The sequence below is a fragment of the Trachurus japonicus genome, chromosome 13 (assembly GCF_045865225.1).
Source record: "Trachurus japonicus isolate A0001 chromosome 13, Traja_1.0".
NCBI classification, from domain to species: Eukaryota; Metazoa; Chordata; class Actinopteri; order Carangiformes; family Carangidae; genus Trachurus; species Trachurus japonicus.
This window is the reverse complement of record NC_140919.1, coordinates 28,025,597-28,042,386: the sequence shown is the minus strand read 5'-3', so window position 1 is coordinate 28,042,386 and position 16,790 is coordinate 28,025,597. Positions and strand designations below refer to the sequence as shown.

General features: G+C 44.8%; 1 protein-coding gene across 3 annotated transcripts; it reads right to left on the bottom strand.

Moving 5' to 3' along the window:
• Window positions 1–1,647: 1,647 nt before the first annotated feature.
• On the bottom strand, window positions 1,648–16,429 carry zc3h4 (zinc finger CCCH-type containing 4). Of its 3 annotated transcripts, none has more exons than XM_085795713.1 (14): window positions 16,114–16,429; window positions 11,448–11,748; window positions 11,228–11,335; window positions 10,890–11,091; window positions 10,257–10,423; window positions 9,348–9,453; window positions 9,097–9,233; window positions 8,855–8,974; window positions 8,349–8,460; window positions 8,055–8,164; window positions 7,441–7,907; window positions 6,553–6,863; window positions 6,220–6,468; window positions 1,648–5,715 (listed from the first exon to the last, which is right to left on the bottom strand). In XM_085795713.1, exons 1-14 carry the CDS (start codon window positions 16,191–16,193, stop codon window positions 4,016–4,018), a joined length of 4,170 nt encoding a protein of 1,389 aa, XP_085651839.1. In that variant the 5' UTR covers window positions 16,194–16,429; the 3' UTR covers window positions 1,648–4,015. The 3 variants fall into 3 exon arrangements, with proteins under 3 accessions (XP_085651839.1, XP_085651840.1, XP_085651841.1); XM_085795714.1 differs by having other exon boundaries at window positions 6,553–6,860; XM_085795715.1 differs by having other exon boundaries at window positions 9,348–9,444.
• Window positions 16,430–16,790: the final 361 nt, after the last annotated feature.

Genomic DNA, 16,790 nt, shown 5'->3' with positions numbered 1-16,790 from the left:
GTATAGTCTGACCATTGTGCTCCTTTATGGGACTGACGACAGTAGGGAGATGACAGGAAATGAGGGGAGACAGAGACGCAACAACGTCCCACATGCTCTGTTATATCGTGTAGCAGGTTTGGTTTGACCACCAAAACAATGTTGACTTTGTTGTCTTTTAGCTGCACTATTAATATGTGCAAGTATGACTATGACTAGGCGTGTGACTGAGTGACTATACCTGTATAAACATGAAAACTCAAGAAAACAGGAGAATAAGAAGATGTCACATTCAACATTGACTTTGTTAGTTTCCACAACGATACCGTCTGTGTTGCAGCTACAAGTCAAAGCAAAACTTATTGCTCATGTGACACGCCCCCACAAATATCAGAGTTGCACATTCAAGGAATCCACCAGGTTAAATTATAGCCCTCTGAAGGATTAATGTGTGTGGGTTTCTGTGTGAATTGCTGTGGAAAGGAAAATGATTAATACATTGGCACTTATAAACAACATGTTAAGACCTGCCCAGCTTGCGTCACATTAAAGATGAGCTGATTTACCGTAGTTTCAATACGCACCATGGTACTGTGGTGTTTGGTCAAATTTAGAGCAGTATTGCCACCATCAGCTGCTGGTTTGAGTATCTCCCTCATGACTTCATCTCTGCATCATCATCAAATACTCCCAAATCCATCCAAAAGTTTCCCAAGTCTGTGAGAAACCACAGCTGCTCTGTGGGTCAAGGGTTGCAACTGGCAGCCAGATATGTGTAGCTCATCATCAGCACCTCAGTGTGTGTGTGTGTGTGTGTGTGTGTGTGCGTGCGTGATAGGAAACCTTTGAGGTACTGGATGAATAGTTTGTCTTCCTGGAGCCAGTGTTGCAGGATGGGAGGGGAGCAGGAAGTGACTCACTGGAGGATCATTGCTAACAGGGAAACAAACTGCGTGCTGCTGTGGTGCTGATCCAATCCACGGAGGCCAAACCCAGAGCCACACGGCTTCAAACACCGGAGTCCTAAAGATAGCAACAATGTCAGAGCACGCCTGCTTGTGAAAAATGAACTGATTTTGGGTTCTGGGTCAAAGAGCGTTTTTAAATAATTTACGACTTGAACTGCAGAAGTGGACAGGCAGGACGTCAGAACAAGGAAAAGTAAATTTAAATAGTCACAGGAAAGAAAGGTCAATTCAGCGCCCACAGCCTCAACAGGACTGAATAGTCCGGATTCTCTGCACCCCACCCGTCTGCTTCTATAAGTAGCTTAAAATAAGCATTTGTTGTTACTTTGCGAGAGGTGTCTTCAGGAAACACAGGAAAATGAGCACTACACAATCCCACTGATGATAAGGGGAGAAAATCTCACAAAAGAGATTTTATATTTGCCTGCTGTGACCAGAGACATTATTGTTCCAGCTGTTCCTGCTGTGAACACACTGTACGGATTCACAGCCACACTTTGACAAATTGTGAGATTCACCGCAGAAAACTCTGCTTTTCTAAGATGCTCACTGCTGCGAGGGCAGAAATGCAATGTTTAGCTTGAGAAAAAGAAATGTTTATTCATTTAGGATTCATAACCATGGGATATATGAACTGGTCAAATGAATCACCTAAAGGTAAAAAAAAAAAAAGAAAGAGAGAGAGAGAGACTTAAACCAGTTGTAACTAATTGATCATGTATCAACTTTATTTAAATACTTCAACAATCTCACCTACAGTGTACAGTTAGAAAACTCCACTCCTCCAAAGACGGGATACTGGTCAAATTTACATAGCAAGAGAAAGAGAGAAAAAAAACATAAAATAAATTTACAAAATAACAAAGTCATAAAAGGAACAAATAAACAATAACTTTCACACTTGCTATAGCTGACACTCAGCCTCCTGTCAGGTGGACTGACGGCCTGGCAGGAGGGAGCCAATAGTGAATATTTTGTTAGTTTGAGTCTTTTTACACGGAACCAAATAAAAAAATAAGCCTTTCTCCCCTTCACACTGTTACAGGTTGCCTGCATCCCACTGAGGTGAGTGGTACTTTCATAGTCCTGACATATAAAACGATTCAGTTCAAAAATGACAAATGAGGAAGTATATTTACCCCGAGTATAAAAAAATAAATTAAAATGATCAACATTTATACATAAAGACGGTCATCTTAACCTTCTGGAATCAGCTCCACCACAGTGACCCCACATTTAAAGATCTTCAAAACAAGCCTGTGGATAAAATCCCTGGCTCATCATCAGGTCAAACGGGAACAAGTACTTCACCCTCACCCTGCGCTTCAGACGCCATGCTCATGTCTCTCCAAAACTGTTTGCGGTGTAAAGGTAGAAACGAGTCGGGGATGATGTGGAAAGAGGTTTCAAACACTCATCCTGTGAATATTTCTACCATGAAGTGTGGTCTTCCTCTACTGAGAGAAAACATATTCAGTTTGAGTTAAACGTCTTTTTAACACAAGTCATGTTCTCCCTACACCGAGCTCAGGCTGACAGTAGAGGGAGCTCCTGCACACATCAATGCACCATTCATGCATTAACTGAATTTTAGGTCCAAGTCTACTTTGATTGTCACACTGCCACCAACCACTGGAGCCAAAGGCTGTTCATTGTTTTTTCTGGGTTTTTTTTGCCATCCTCAGACATCTGCAGCCACGTCCTCTACGACTTTGTTCCATTCTGCACTATTCTGAATAAGTGAATCACAGCAACAACAACAACAAAAAGATAAATGCTGACCAAGGCTGTCCAATTTACACATTGAATGAAACCTTTTCAGCAGAGAGAGAGGGAAAAAATACAAACTTGTTAAATATCTCTGCAACACCACTGATGCTGTAGCTAACAATCAGCCAGCTCAAATGTGCCACCGGAGAGGGACATGCTGATGTTTTAGTAATCTGACTCTGAGCAGCAAATGTCTGATACCTTAAAGCTTAAGAGGTGGTTATTTCACAGACTGATGAAACAAAATGTCATTAGAAAACATTTTCTTCTTTTAGTGACAAGAACACTTGAGGGAGAACTGAGGTGGGGGGTAAAAAGGATCAGCAGTGGTGTAGTGGTGCAGAGAGGCAGTTCTGGAGGTCACAGGTCACCTGCTGTGAAGTGACCTGCCTTGAGTAAGAGCTAAAGACCTGATATGAAACCGTGTGTGAACAGCCAGAGGAGCTTCGCATTAACACAGAGGTCACAAACTGACAGTGCAAACAAGTAGAAAAATAAATACTAAAAACAAAATCAAGCTGAATATAGATTTAGTAACTGTAGGTATTTGCAAGCGTTTCTGCAGAAAATGCGACGCGACGGCTCAAGGACAAAATGTAAGCCTTTGTAAGACAAAACCCAACAGTTTCTAAAAGGAACAAACAAAAGATTGATGCAGAGACAGTGACACAGAGGGAAATACGGTTCTGATGGGAAACAGTGCTAATGGAGTTGCCTCAGTGCTGTTTTAATCACAAAAAATACCACTTATAGGCAATATTTTTGTGAAGGGTGGAGAAATAAACATAACCTAATCCGTCCATCTGTGGCTGAGAGCACTGCCAACTTTTAACTGTCCAGAAATATAGACGAGCACATCAAACAGTTCATAGAGAAGATCTAAAATAAAACAAAACATAAACCACAGAGCAGAGGTTCTGAAATGCAAACAATTATGAAACGAGGTGACAACACACGTGTTTTTGCTGCTGTCTGAATAACTGTTCTCACTAAACACTGAGATGATGAGAATATATTTATTTATACATCAATAACTTTGTTTAAAATAGAAATTTAGAGATTTAGTTTTAAACCCTTCCCATAACCCAAGAGTCTTTTTTATAGAATCTGAATCTGCAACACTGCCGTGAAGACGTCTGTGTGTGCATAAAACGTGTTGCGTCGCATCAGTTTGTTCACAAAGTTTATGTTAACCAGTCTTGGGAGCAGACGCCTCAGTGCGCTTCTCTCTGTCCTTTTTCACTCATCTGCTTGGTGTTCGAAAAATGTTAAAACAAGCTGACGGCCGACGTGAGGGGTCACTGACAGAAGGGTGAGGCTGTGGGGTCAAAGCCTTTGAAAACGTCCTTCAATGAGGCGTTGTCTTGCTCCGTGGTCGCCTGCTCGGGCTGCGCCGGGCTGTTTCCACCAAAGGGACTACTTGTCCCGCCCGGCTTGTTTGCCTGTTTCACTACGCCAAATAGCGAGGACACCGGCAGGTTGTGGACGCCTGCCGGCCCCTGGTCTGCGGCGGCTCCGGGAGCGCCCTGCCCTCCGGCTGCGGCTGCAGCGGCTGCAGCGGACCCTCCCTGGGCCGCGGAGTTAGGCGAGGGTGCAGGTTTGGGCCGGGGCCTGTTGTAGCTGTTGTATCGATCTGTCCCTTGCTCTCCGGTTTTCTCCGGCTCCGGTTGGTCCAGCGCTGACTTCCGAACAAAAAGGGGCTCCTTGGACTTGGGTTTAGTCGTCGGGGGCTCACTGGGTTTGGACTCTGTGCTGGCTGAGTTGGGGGAGTTGTTACCAGGGCTGCCTGGTTTATTAGTCCGAGGGTCATACAGACTGATGCTGCTCAGCACGCTGGCTCCCCCTGGTGCTCCGGCGCCGACACCGCGCCCTGTCCCGCCTGAGGAGAGCAACCTTGGGTCGTAGGGGGCGATGGTAGGGGGCGGGGAGCCAGATGTTGGCGCTGGAGATGTAGACGGGACGGGGGGAGGCGCTGCTTCCGATGGCTGCTTCAGCGCCGACTTCTGCGGCTGGAGACGGGGGTCTGTGGGGGCTTTACGGGCCATGCGGGGGTCAGCGGGCTTTTCTGATGGTGCGGGAGGCATGGCGGGAGGCGGACCCAACAGTGTGATGGGGGCGGCAGGGGTGGGCAGCAGAGGAGGGGAGGGGGTCTGGGATGGGCTGGAGTTGACAGTTTTCAAGATACGAGACAGAAGCTCAAAGTCCGGGAGGGAGGAGGAGGAGGAGGAGGCGGCGGAGGACGAGGAGGGAGCCGGCTGGTCCAGGGAGGGGGGAGACTGAACAGGAGGAGGCTGAGAGAGAGGGAGCGTGGCGTGGTGCGGCTGCTGAGTGCGGGACAGACGGGGGTCTAGAGTGGACACGGGGGGGATGCCTGGGGGGAGCGGCAGGAAGTCCTGCTTGGGCAGAGGAAGAGGGAGGAGGTCTTCAGGAGACCAGGTGATGGTTTTGGAAAAGGCCGGCATGTGGAGGAGAATATCCTTCTTGATGTGGCTGAACTGCTGCAGCTGAGAGCGAGGGTCTTTCAGAGCCATGCCCATGAGCGGGTCCAGGGGAATCGGTACGGGCTTGTCCCGCAGAACCCGCTCCGTCTCCTCCTCCTCTGCTGCCGGGGTCGTGAGTGGTGGGGGCTTGTAGACCAGAGGAGGCTCTGCTTTAGCAGCGGGGGGCGAGTGGGAGGCGGATCCGGCCGAGGCGGCGGCAGCTAGTCGGGCTAACCTGGGGTCTGCGGGCGGTCCGGAGGATGGAGCGGGCATGGAGTGGGTGGAGTCAGAGATTTGGGAAGACTCTGAAGCACGTGCCAGGCGCGGGTCACGAGCCAAGCGTGGGTCTGCCGGGCGAGGCGGAGGGTTGGCGGGGGAGGACTTGAGCAGGCGAGGGTCACTGGGCGGCCCGTCAGACTTCTGGGGAGCCTGCGTCTGCTGACGGAGTGTCTTTAAAATTGAGGTCACGCTACCACCTCCATCTTCATCCTCACTGGAGTACCAGTTCCCTGAATCACCTGGAGTAGAAAAGAAACACCAAGTTTGATTTGTGTCGACTGTTGGGAAGGTGGCAAAGTGTGAAACACTTGAATCGTATCAAAAAGTACCAACTTTTAAAAGACACTAATTGTAACTGTGAAAGTTTCATTTTGCTAGACGCCCCTTTAAAAAAAAATTAAACAATCACAGCTCCTTTTATTGACAGTCACTTCTGCACAACTGTGAACTACACAATTAAATGAACAATAGTCGTAACTTAATAATCATAACTGCTCTGTAGCTACACCTACAATAGCCACTATCTATGAAAAAGGGCAGTTGTGACGGTAAGTGAGGACTGTCAAAATCCTTGTTATATTTATTTAAGTACCCCATGTTACCCCATTTCCTGAGAGGCCTACAGATGGAAATTAGCGGCTCCGCTAAATCTGGTGCAGCCATCTTTTTATTTTTCTCAATAATTCATGTCACTGCACACTGTCCTTTTCAAATAAATAAATAAATAAAAATAAACGACTCACCTTCAGTGTCTCTGGTCTTCTCTGCTCCTCCCTCAGCCATCCTGCGCGCTCGTTCCTCTTCCTCCTGCTGCTTCTGTTGGATCCTCATGAAAAGGACGCGCTGGGCTGGAGGCAGGAAGTCAGGAACAGAGATTCCACCCTGATTGGCCGACGCTCCGTTGGCAGAGCCGTCTTGACCGCCTGACTGATTACCAAACTTCCCTGCTCCTCCTCTCTCGTCCATGCCAGTAAAACCCTGATAGTTGTCACCTGAGAGGGAACAGTGAGGGTCCTCATTAGCACAAAGACAGACAGTTTATGACCATCAGCTCAAAGTCGGTTTGACTCTCTCACCTTCTTGTACCACTCCCTCCATGTTCATCCCCTCCTGCTGATTGAAGAAGTTATTGAAGAAATTCCCTCCACCCTGATTAGGACCTGGGGGCATGGGGCCTCCATGCGGGGGGCCATCGCCCGATGCAAACCCTCCCATCATAGGTGGTCCGCCTGGGCCCATATTCGGCGGCCCGACATTGGGACCCATGTTCTGCATGTCAGGGGACATCATGCCTGGAGGGGCAGGAAAGCGGGGAGGGGTGGCTCCAGGGGCGCCTTGAGGTCCAGGTGCTGTGGCCTGGCCCTGGCCGGTGCTGGGGCCCTGGCTTCTAAAAGAAGACGAAGAGCAGTGAATCAGGTGGTTACGGTTGTTTTTTTACTCTAACTGTGCGTTCACACCAAAGCTACCAAAGAGGCAAAGTCGCCCGAGGATGCGCTTCAAACAACACAGCGTCCAAAGCGGCAAAAATATTTTTAGCCACTTTGGTCACTCTTCACGTCAGAGTTTGATCGCACTGGTCATTTTAAGGAGCCATTCATTTTCAATGAGAGCCGGCGCTCTCATTGAAAATGAATGACTTCTGGTGTTTTTGAAGCTTTTGTTGTGACCGCACAGTAAGTTAGAGTGATGAGGGTTTGTCTTTGTCTTTGTTTGATCTAACATCTGGTTTGTCTTTATCAGAAAAAATGAACTTAATCCACACCAATCTAGTTGAATTTAATTATAACAAAGTGTTTAGAGTGGGTAGCTGGGAGGAAAGTGTTATCACAATACAAAAACTACTAATTCTGTTTTGTGCTCTATTATTACACTTTCATTTGACCTCCCGACTACACCAGATCGCCAGCTACATATACATAAAAGGATTCCTTTTTACTCTTCACTTTTATTTTCTGACCTCTTACCTGACAGCGAGTTTCTGAGCCAGCTGTCCTGTCGGCTGAACTTTAATCTCAAACAATGAGGGGATTTTCTTCCCACCGCCGCCTCCCCCTGCAGGACAAGGAGGTGGGGGCCCCATGTGGGGAGGTGGGCAGTTAGGATTTGGGGGCATGCCTTGGTAAGGACTTCCATCTGGGCCATGAACAGGGGGACCAGCACAAGGATTGGGCCCAGGAACAGGAACTGGTCCTGGTGGTCCTTTATTGGGAATGGGCCCCTGGTTGGGTCCTGGAAGACCCCCGAAGTCCCCTGGCACAGGTCCACCAAAGTCTCCAGCCCCTGCGTTGGGGTCTACAGGAACAGGCCGAGGAGGGGTGGGGAGGAGGCCGACTCCGGGAGGGGGTTTGGGAAGAGGATTGATCCCCTGCTTCTTCAGCTCCTCCACCTCCTTCTCATCCTCAGCTCCAGCTTCTGCATCCTCTGCCAACATCTGGAAAACAAGGTCACAACATCTCCACTGCTAAGTGTCTGAAAGGTTTTTTATAAAAGCATCCATGACACATTTCTGTTTATGAACACAAACAACTTCAGTCTGAAAACTGTACAACTTCAAAGCAAAACAAAAGCTGCACCCTACCTTGTTGAGCAGCTCCTGAGTGTCGTCGTTGAGGGATTCATGTGAGAACATACACTCGTCACCATTCACACAGTTTCCTGTTGTGTGGAACAGCTTACAGGGGAATTCACGTAACACTGGAGTTAAGGGGAAACACTCACAGAAAGATTCATGCACAACTCTCATTTTTTAGGTAGTTCAATTTTCATGTAGCTACATACTGTTAACATTTGTCATTTGCTTTACTTTTTCATTACATCTATTCAGAAACAAACCATTTTCACTTGATTTCTCTTACTAAGTAGTAAAGGATATCATGCATGTAGGGACAGTGGTCGGCCCGGGCACAGAAGCCAGTTATGTAGAATTTGCACAGCTCCTTCTTCTTTGGAAGCTCAATATCATGGCTGAAGTTGCAGTGGTCCCCCTGGTGGTGAAACAAGATCGTAGTGAGATGTGTGTGTCAAAGACCAACCTGAAGAGAACTGTGCTGTTACTAGACTGTGTTGCCTGGTATTAAATGTAGTATTATCAGTCTTTTTTAACAGTGTACTAAGTTTCAAATGCCAATCTATTAGACCAGACTAGTTTCTGAGATCCAGCTGACTACAACTTTGCTACAAACAACTTCAGCATTCAGCATTTTTAAGGAATCAGCCCCAAACACATTTTAAAGTATAACCAAATACAAATTTATTATGAAATTTGTAGCATGAAAGCTTTAAAATTCACAACACATGCCCTTCCACGGTCTAAACTGTAACCAGGTCAACAACGATATTTCAAGCTAAAAAAAAAATCTGACATTCATTTTCTCTTACCCAGGTGCATCTTCCCTCGATGTAATACTTGCAAATAGCCTTTCCTTTCTTATCCTGGTGCTTCTCATTCATATTCCTCCTCCCTAGTCCTGGTCCTGGTCCATGTCCATCACCTCCATCCTGAAACACACAAACACAAACCAACACACACATTTTTATTGATCTACTATGGATTATCAGATTTCGTTTCAGACTCAGCATCAGGACTCTCTGGAGTGATCTAATCAAAAGAAAAGCCTCACCCCATTGTCCATGTCTCCGTTGTTGTCATCGTCATGTCCCATGTCTCCTCTTCCTCTCCCTCTGTTTCGACCCTTTCCTCCTCTGATCATACCCCGCCCTCCTTTACCTCTGCCTCGCCCGCGGCCACCTTTACCTCCTGGGGCAGAAAGTAAAGGCAGTGAGTGTAAATTCAATTTGCAATACAGGTGACATGAAGGCACACATGGTTGTCATAGTGTCTCCTGTGGATCAAACCTGGAGCTGAACTCACCTCTGCCTCTGTCTTTGCACTTCTTATACTGATTGAGTTCTTTTGAGTAGTCATCATAGTCATCATCCCCCATATTGTCGTAGTCATCCTCTCCGTACTGTAAGGACTGATTAAACATGTGTCATTAATGAGTGTCACTTGTTCGGATCTGGTGTTAACATGTCATCACAAGTGGTCGGCACCCAAGAGGCACAGGCTAGTTGTCTTTTTTTTAGCAGTGTGTCCTAGCCACATTGAATGACGTCCTCTGTCACAGTCTTATTAGTTTCAAAAGTTTCATAATGATCTGGAAATATTTTGATATTTCAAACAGATAAAACCTAATTTTACTGTAGAGTTGTTAGCAGAGTGATGATTTGCTCAACCTCTCATCTCTCTAAAAATAACAACACACACCTGTTCATTTGCATATAGACGAGGGAAGTGAGATCTGATCACAAGTGTTCACTGGAGACCTACGGTATGTGAAAGGATGGTCTGACCAGAACATTAGTCCACAGCACATTATAACTACAGAATCAGCTCAGACCAAAACATGAAGCAGCTCATTTAAATTTTTCGTTTAGAAAACATTTTAAATAATATAATATTCTGAGGGATTATGGCTGAAGTGTCACTGGCTGTATGACCAAGTAGAGAAGCTAATTATCAATAAAATGGAAAATTGAAAACAATAAACTATGTGATAAGTATATTCTGGGTAAAATAAACACTTTTGCTATGGAGACCACCAACAGGTTTGATTTGTTAGTGTTGGTATTTGTGCATTGGAATACTGCCATGTGAAATATATCTCAACCACTGTGGAAACACACAAAACACAGCAAATCAAACAGGATGAAAACTCGTTGCCTGGATTTCGACCAAAGCAAACAGACAACAGGCTTCACTTTGAGCGCTGAACCTCACCTCCATTTCGTCTCCATATCCGTCTCCATCGTCGTTGTCTCCTCCTCCCATCTTTCCTCCACCTCCACCTCGTCCTCCTCCTCCTCCTCTTCCTCTGCCTCCTCTACCCCTCCTTCCTCCCCTCATTCCTCCTCGGCCTCTCATGCTTTTCATACGACCTTTGCCCCCTGCAGAGACACAGAGAGAAACAGAGGGAGCCACTAAGGCATGAGAGATGTTCACTGACTTATCTACACAATTTAGATTGATAAGACAGTGTTGGCACATAGGCTCCATTGTCTGACTACAACTGTGCAAATGAAACTGCGTCACCGCTACAAAGCAACTGAAGGGTGATGAATACGCTACTATCCACTGAGTTTTTGTCACTTGGAGGCACAACTTACCTAAAAGATCACAGTATTACACATTTATACAATAATTAATACTATCAAAGTATGAATAACTTTATATTTTAATGCAGCTCACAAAACAACAAAGGACTCTTTCACAGCCTGGCCTTATGTCACTCTGTTGTCTGGTGTATCCTAGTTTAGACATTTTATCCTCCGTCCTCCACAGCAGGGTAAACATGCAGCATCAAAGTCTGAATTTCAGTTTCAACAGCTCTAAATCAAACTGCCATGGACTCACCTCGGCCACCGCGACCTCCTCCCTCCTTGGCCTTGCGGTACTGGTTGAGCTCCTTGGTGAAGTCGTCGTAGTCTTCATCCACCATCTCCTCCTCTTCCTCTCCTTCATAGTTGTCCTCCTCATAGTCATCGTAGCCTCCATAGCTCTGCTTTTCCATCTTCATGTAGCCGCCCTTCTTTGGGCCTCCGTAGCCTCCATGAGACTAGAGATGAGTAAACAGTAACACATGAGGTGATTTCACTTTCCACAAAAATGACATTTTGAATATACTGATAAATCAAAAGAAATAAAAGTACTTGAAAGTTGATTGAGATTATTATGTCGTCATTTCAACTTACAGGAGGCGGGTACTGAGGACTGTACTCTCTATACTTCCTCTTCTCGCTGGGACTGTAGTCCGACTCATCACTGAAGTCAGAGTGGTCGTCATCAGACGATGCATGACGCTGTGAGAGAGTGACACAAAGAGAAGGAGACGTAAGACCCATATTCAACATGTTGGATAAAGATATAGGGATGCAGAGAGCTGTGTGTGTGCGGGGTCTTTCCAGTTCTCACTTTGTGTTTGGATTTGCGTTTCTTCTTGGCCCTCCTCTTCTCCCTTTCTCGCTCCCTCTCTTTCTTCCTCTTCCTCTTGCGACGGTGCGATCTCTCGTCGTCGGTTTCACTGCTGGCGTGGCGCTCCTTACTTCGCTGGGGCCTCTCCGCGGCCCCTTCGCCTGCCTCACCTCCTCCGCCTGCGTCTTCGCCCCCATCTCCGCCGCCTCCCGCTGCAGACGCACCTCCACCCACCTCCTCTTCTTCAATTTCTCCCCCATCATCTTCCAGTTCGCCCTCTTCCAGCTCTCCATCCTCTGGCCTGTGTATCGTCACAATGCACATAGAGGCACGTTATATATCTCATATTCCTAACCATTGTGGCCTCACCCCCCAGCCACATCCAAAAGTTTAAGGTGAAACATTCAAAAATCATTTATGGATCATTTTAAAACAATGGAAAACATGAAATCAGTTTGTTTTGTTTTGTTTTCAATATTCACATTTATACGAGAGGGAAAACAGAGTACAGAGGCTTGGTCAAGTTGTAAAAAACAGGGTTTCTGAGATATAATTCAAGCTGAAACGCGACCTTCTGTATATACAGCACTGGGAAATAACATAGATTAATATTGATATGTGATTAATAAAATGGGAGGCCTTTGACCCACTTGGAACTGCTGATAGCGAGCTGTTGTAGCAACTGTTTGTAAAAACGGGCTATACAAATAAAATTGCCTTGCCTGTTTTCTGTCATAAGGTGTCAGGGCGACTGTTGGTGTGATTTCAACGACTGTGTGCTACGAATAGTGATTTATGTCATATGGGTACAGAAGGAAGAGACATATTGTGTGTGTCACATTTCTGCCAGGTGTATAATGTTCCTGTGTTTCTTACTGATGACTGTTTCTACTACAAATTAAAGAAACAGGCAGCAATTCTTTATATGCATCACCTACACAGATCCACTTATAAACCACCAACTGTGAGGCAAGTCATCACCAAAACTGACTCTCATCATGTAACCCAGAGGGGAGCCTGTAATAAAATGTTAAGTACGACTGAAAAGCACTTTGTTTTTGTCACTTATGTTCAGGAGTACTCACTCAGTGTTTACACAAACTCCACTGGTTATAGTGTAGCTCCAGTCTAGCCTACACCGCTGACTAGTCAATACACACATTATGTTCACATGCCACTGCAAAACTACTAGGCTACATGCAAAGAAATCTGGTTTATATTTTTGACCATATATAGAGTTCTGATTTTCTTGTTAAAGGCAGAATAAGTTTTTAAGAAGCTTAAAAAGCCTACAGTTTACTGTAGACATTAAGAAGGTAACATATGCAGTTCAGGAAATGATTCTAGATATAGTTAATCCAAGTTTCTGAATTTAAAAATAAAAAAAGTGACAAATTCCTGGGATAATTATTAAAATGCACTGTTTCCTTCCCTTTCAGTCACCAAGACCTAGACCACAACCAGCTACTGAGCAAAGATGTTCTTTCCAGGGCCAGACTGGCCATTGTTCAGTCTGTCATTCTCATTAGCAAGGACACTGTACGATATAGCGCACAGACTAGAGCAGGGGTCAAATCTACCATGAAGAGACAAAGTATTAATCACTCCCCATTTGAGTGACAAGGTCCTGGCTGTCCCACAAAGGCCCACGCCCACAGCAGGCTGACAAGCACAGTCTGCAACAGGCTGGGAAGGGAACAAGGCCTGAGGCCAGGGTGGTGTGAACACAATTCATCAACAAGACACATGCGTTATAATATTTAATATCTCTACAACCGTTTTGTCCCACAGAGCACACACAGTGAGCTGAGACAACGCAGGTGGCTGGTACAGTCAACCTGCTTTCACACAAAATGTCAGCTGCACCGTTTGAGTACACTGCACCGCACCACATCCTCAGCGTTCAAGCTTCCTCTGAGGAAAGCACGAGAATCTGCCTTAACAATCTGTGCTTCATCTGTGTGTCACTGACACAATGCTGAGCAGCAAAGCAAAAACCATCACCACAGCTATACACACGCAAAGCTTCCAGCGAACATTAGCCACAAACCTATTTGATATATTGATCACAAATATTTAAACTGACACAACTTTGTTTTTTCGTCAAATGCTGTAAAAATCAACATATTTGGTGTATTCACCTTTTCCCTGAAACCACAATGTAGACTGAGATTATCAGAAACCTGCTAAAGGTTAAAGTACTGCATTAGTTAACGCAGATAATTTAGTTAACAGTCTCCTGAAGTTAGTGCATGAGCCAGTTGCTGTTATTGCAGAACACAACCAAGAAAAAACAACATTTGTCTTCCTACTGAAGTGATTTTGTTTTAGTACTAGAGCCACAATGAAGTCCAAAACCCATGGGATGTCATACAATGCAGAGTATCTCCAATGGTATTAATACAGATACTACACAGTGGCTATATGCACTAATTACACAATATAAAACCACAGTATTGAAAACCAGCTACCCTGGTGCAATTTTCCTAAAAATAATTTTAAGACAAAATCGTTTGTCAGCTTTTTTTTTTTTTTATCTCCCTCCCTCGAGTACTTGCCAAAGTCTGGACAGATTCTTTGCTCTGCACCAGCTGCTGAATTTCAATCCAAACACCACAAACTCTGGACTATCACCTCAACAGCCAAGTCACTCCTCTACCTCACTATTGGCATGTGATCTGAAGCTGGCCTGTTCAAAACCTGCCAGAGCCAGCACAGAGAAAACACTCCTGCCATAGTGTCTACTATAGCCCAGGGATTTGGCTGCATTATGGAATCAGGTTGTTGTCAATGGGGAGTGGCTGGGACTCACTATGGGCAGAAGCTGATGGCCCCTCTGGCCAATCAAGATAGACACCAAAACTGCTGCCAACAATGTGCTGGTTTGGAGAAAAGGTTAAAATGTAGATAAATGCATCCCCTCCAGTATTATCTATGCTCAGTTGTGAAATTAGGAGGTCAGTGGAAACTTAGGTTAACAGACATCTTGCAACACCAATGTTGGGTCAACAGAGCAGAAGAGCTGCTATTAATGAGCTATTGAGTAGACCCTACACAAGGAACAATATGCCACTGTGAGGTAAGTAAAGTCCTGCTGTGCAATGCCTCTCATCAATGTCAACTACAGTATACAAGTTTCTATCTAAATCCATTCAAAAACCAAACTGTGAAAGCTCCGAACACACCACACCAGCAGACATCTATGAAAAGTTCCCAAAGTTCAACAGAGCACAAGATTATACTCATCTGTTAAGGATGACTGAATCAAAGGATTCACCATGCATTATGGTACATTGTTAGCTCAGTGGCTGAGTCTACAACTTACTTCTATAAGCAAAGGGCCATGATTAAAATGGGGAATACTTACTGTGACAGGTTTTCTTCACATTTTGCACTCAAAACCATTCAAAGTTTGTTTTTGTTTTTTTCCCTAGCCTTTTGGGGACACTAGTGGGATTTGTGGGACTTGGAAATGGGGCCAACTGGGTAACACACAGAAAACGTGCCAACTGGTGACTGTGGTAAAAGGGAACTTTGTGTTTGACTTGAAACACAGGGATGCTTTGCAGACGTTTTACACTTTTTTGGGGGGACTTTTGTGGATGTTTGGGATGGGTCAGTGTGGGCACGACTGTGAATAAAAGTGATGTTAGACAAATATAAGACATGATAAACATTAGGACATACGCGTTTAGGAGGTTAGCTTCAGTAAATTAACAGGCAATAACTTAGATTTGTCTGGACATTTCACAATCAGTGATTTTAAAAGTCAACATTCAAGACCTGGGGAGAAGAAACACCAAAGGTCAAAGGGTTTTGGGGAAAAACATTACTTAAAAATATTTTATTTAGGTCAAAAAGGCAGTGACTCGTGTTCAATTTAAAACTGCGTAGACTTTACAGAGCGACAAGTCACTTAACGTTTATGCCAAATGAGCGAATAGACTCAAAACGAGCATGATATGATCGACGATTTGATTAATCATACTGATTTTTAAAATGCTGGTATACGATATTTACGATTTAACGACGCAACGAGCGGAAACGCAAAGAGTAGCAAATTACCATTCACAAAAACAGTTAGCCGTTAGCTTAGCCGCCCGCTGTCTTGCCAACTACTGCATTCGTTGGTAGCATTGTGAGCTAACGTGCTAATGTGGCTAGGTTAGCCTGGAAGAGGCCCGTAGTTAGCAAAAAAGACAATCGCTTTAATTTGTTGCTCCTATGGCAACACATTAACTGTCACCACACACACACACACGACTGAATCAACGTTAATTAATTAGTGAGTAAACGGCTGTTAGAGATGGGAACGTAATTAACCGTTGCTTTATAACCGTTGATTTGGCGAGTATGGCGGTGAAAAGTATAATTGATCAGCTGTTTCGACCTCGTCTTTTTCCTTCGAGTCGATTGAACGTTGATTGTGATAACGTAATGAGGAAAAAAAGAAACGGGGAATAAAAGGTTGTCCCAGGTGCTATTTGGCCTCCCAGTTGGCGTTGTCGTGTAAACATGGCGTTCTTTACCTCTGTACTCGTTTTCCAGAAAAGGCGAGTTTAATCCCTCTGACAGAAAAAAAAGAAAAAGAAACCCCCGGCTTTTTGTGTCAAAGCAGAGGACAAATAAATAATTTCATTTAAATATGATTGTAGAATTACTCGACCTTTCGTCAGTCAGGAGACTGTTGTGTTCGTGGTTGGTAGTTGGGGAGTTTGGATGGACAGTCATGCTTTCCACAGCCATTTTCCTCTAGCTACATTGAGGTGCAAAAAATTACAACTCGACACTGGAATCTACTGGCTTATGCGTCACTTCACTAGGATCTACTTGTTTTGATTTTAGGAAGTTTCAGTTCATAGTAGGCAATTCTCCACTACAGTTGGAATAGAAATATGATGAAATTGAGTCCTGACGTTCTCCGTCCTACTGTAGCGATGTGAAATGACGACTGATGAGCCTAAAATGGCCGACTGTCTTCTCCAAAGAGAAAGGGGGCGGGTTTCTCCGACAACGACATCGTGACGAATAAACGTATGCGTCTCACGGAAACTAACGAACGTGAAAGAACTCGGGTTAAATTAGCCCCTTTATTTGACTTGCAGGTGCACTAGTGATTTCACAATGTTTTTGTACAGCTCACTGTGTAGTCTATTCTGAGATCCTTGGCTTCATTGTTTTAGAATGTGTATTCAACAGTGCAAGCAATAATTTCATCAGGCTAAACAGACTGGACAAAGGGGCTATGATGAAATTCAATTTTGTTGCGGCTAGACCTTAAAGTTGACGGTTCTCTAAAAATTGATTCAAGACAAAATTATTTTTGGAATAAACACAAAATTG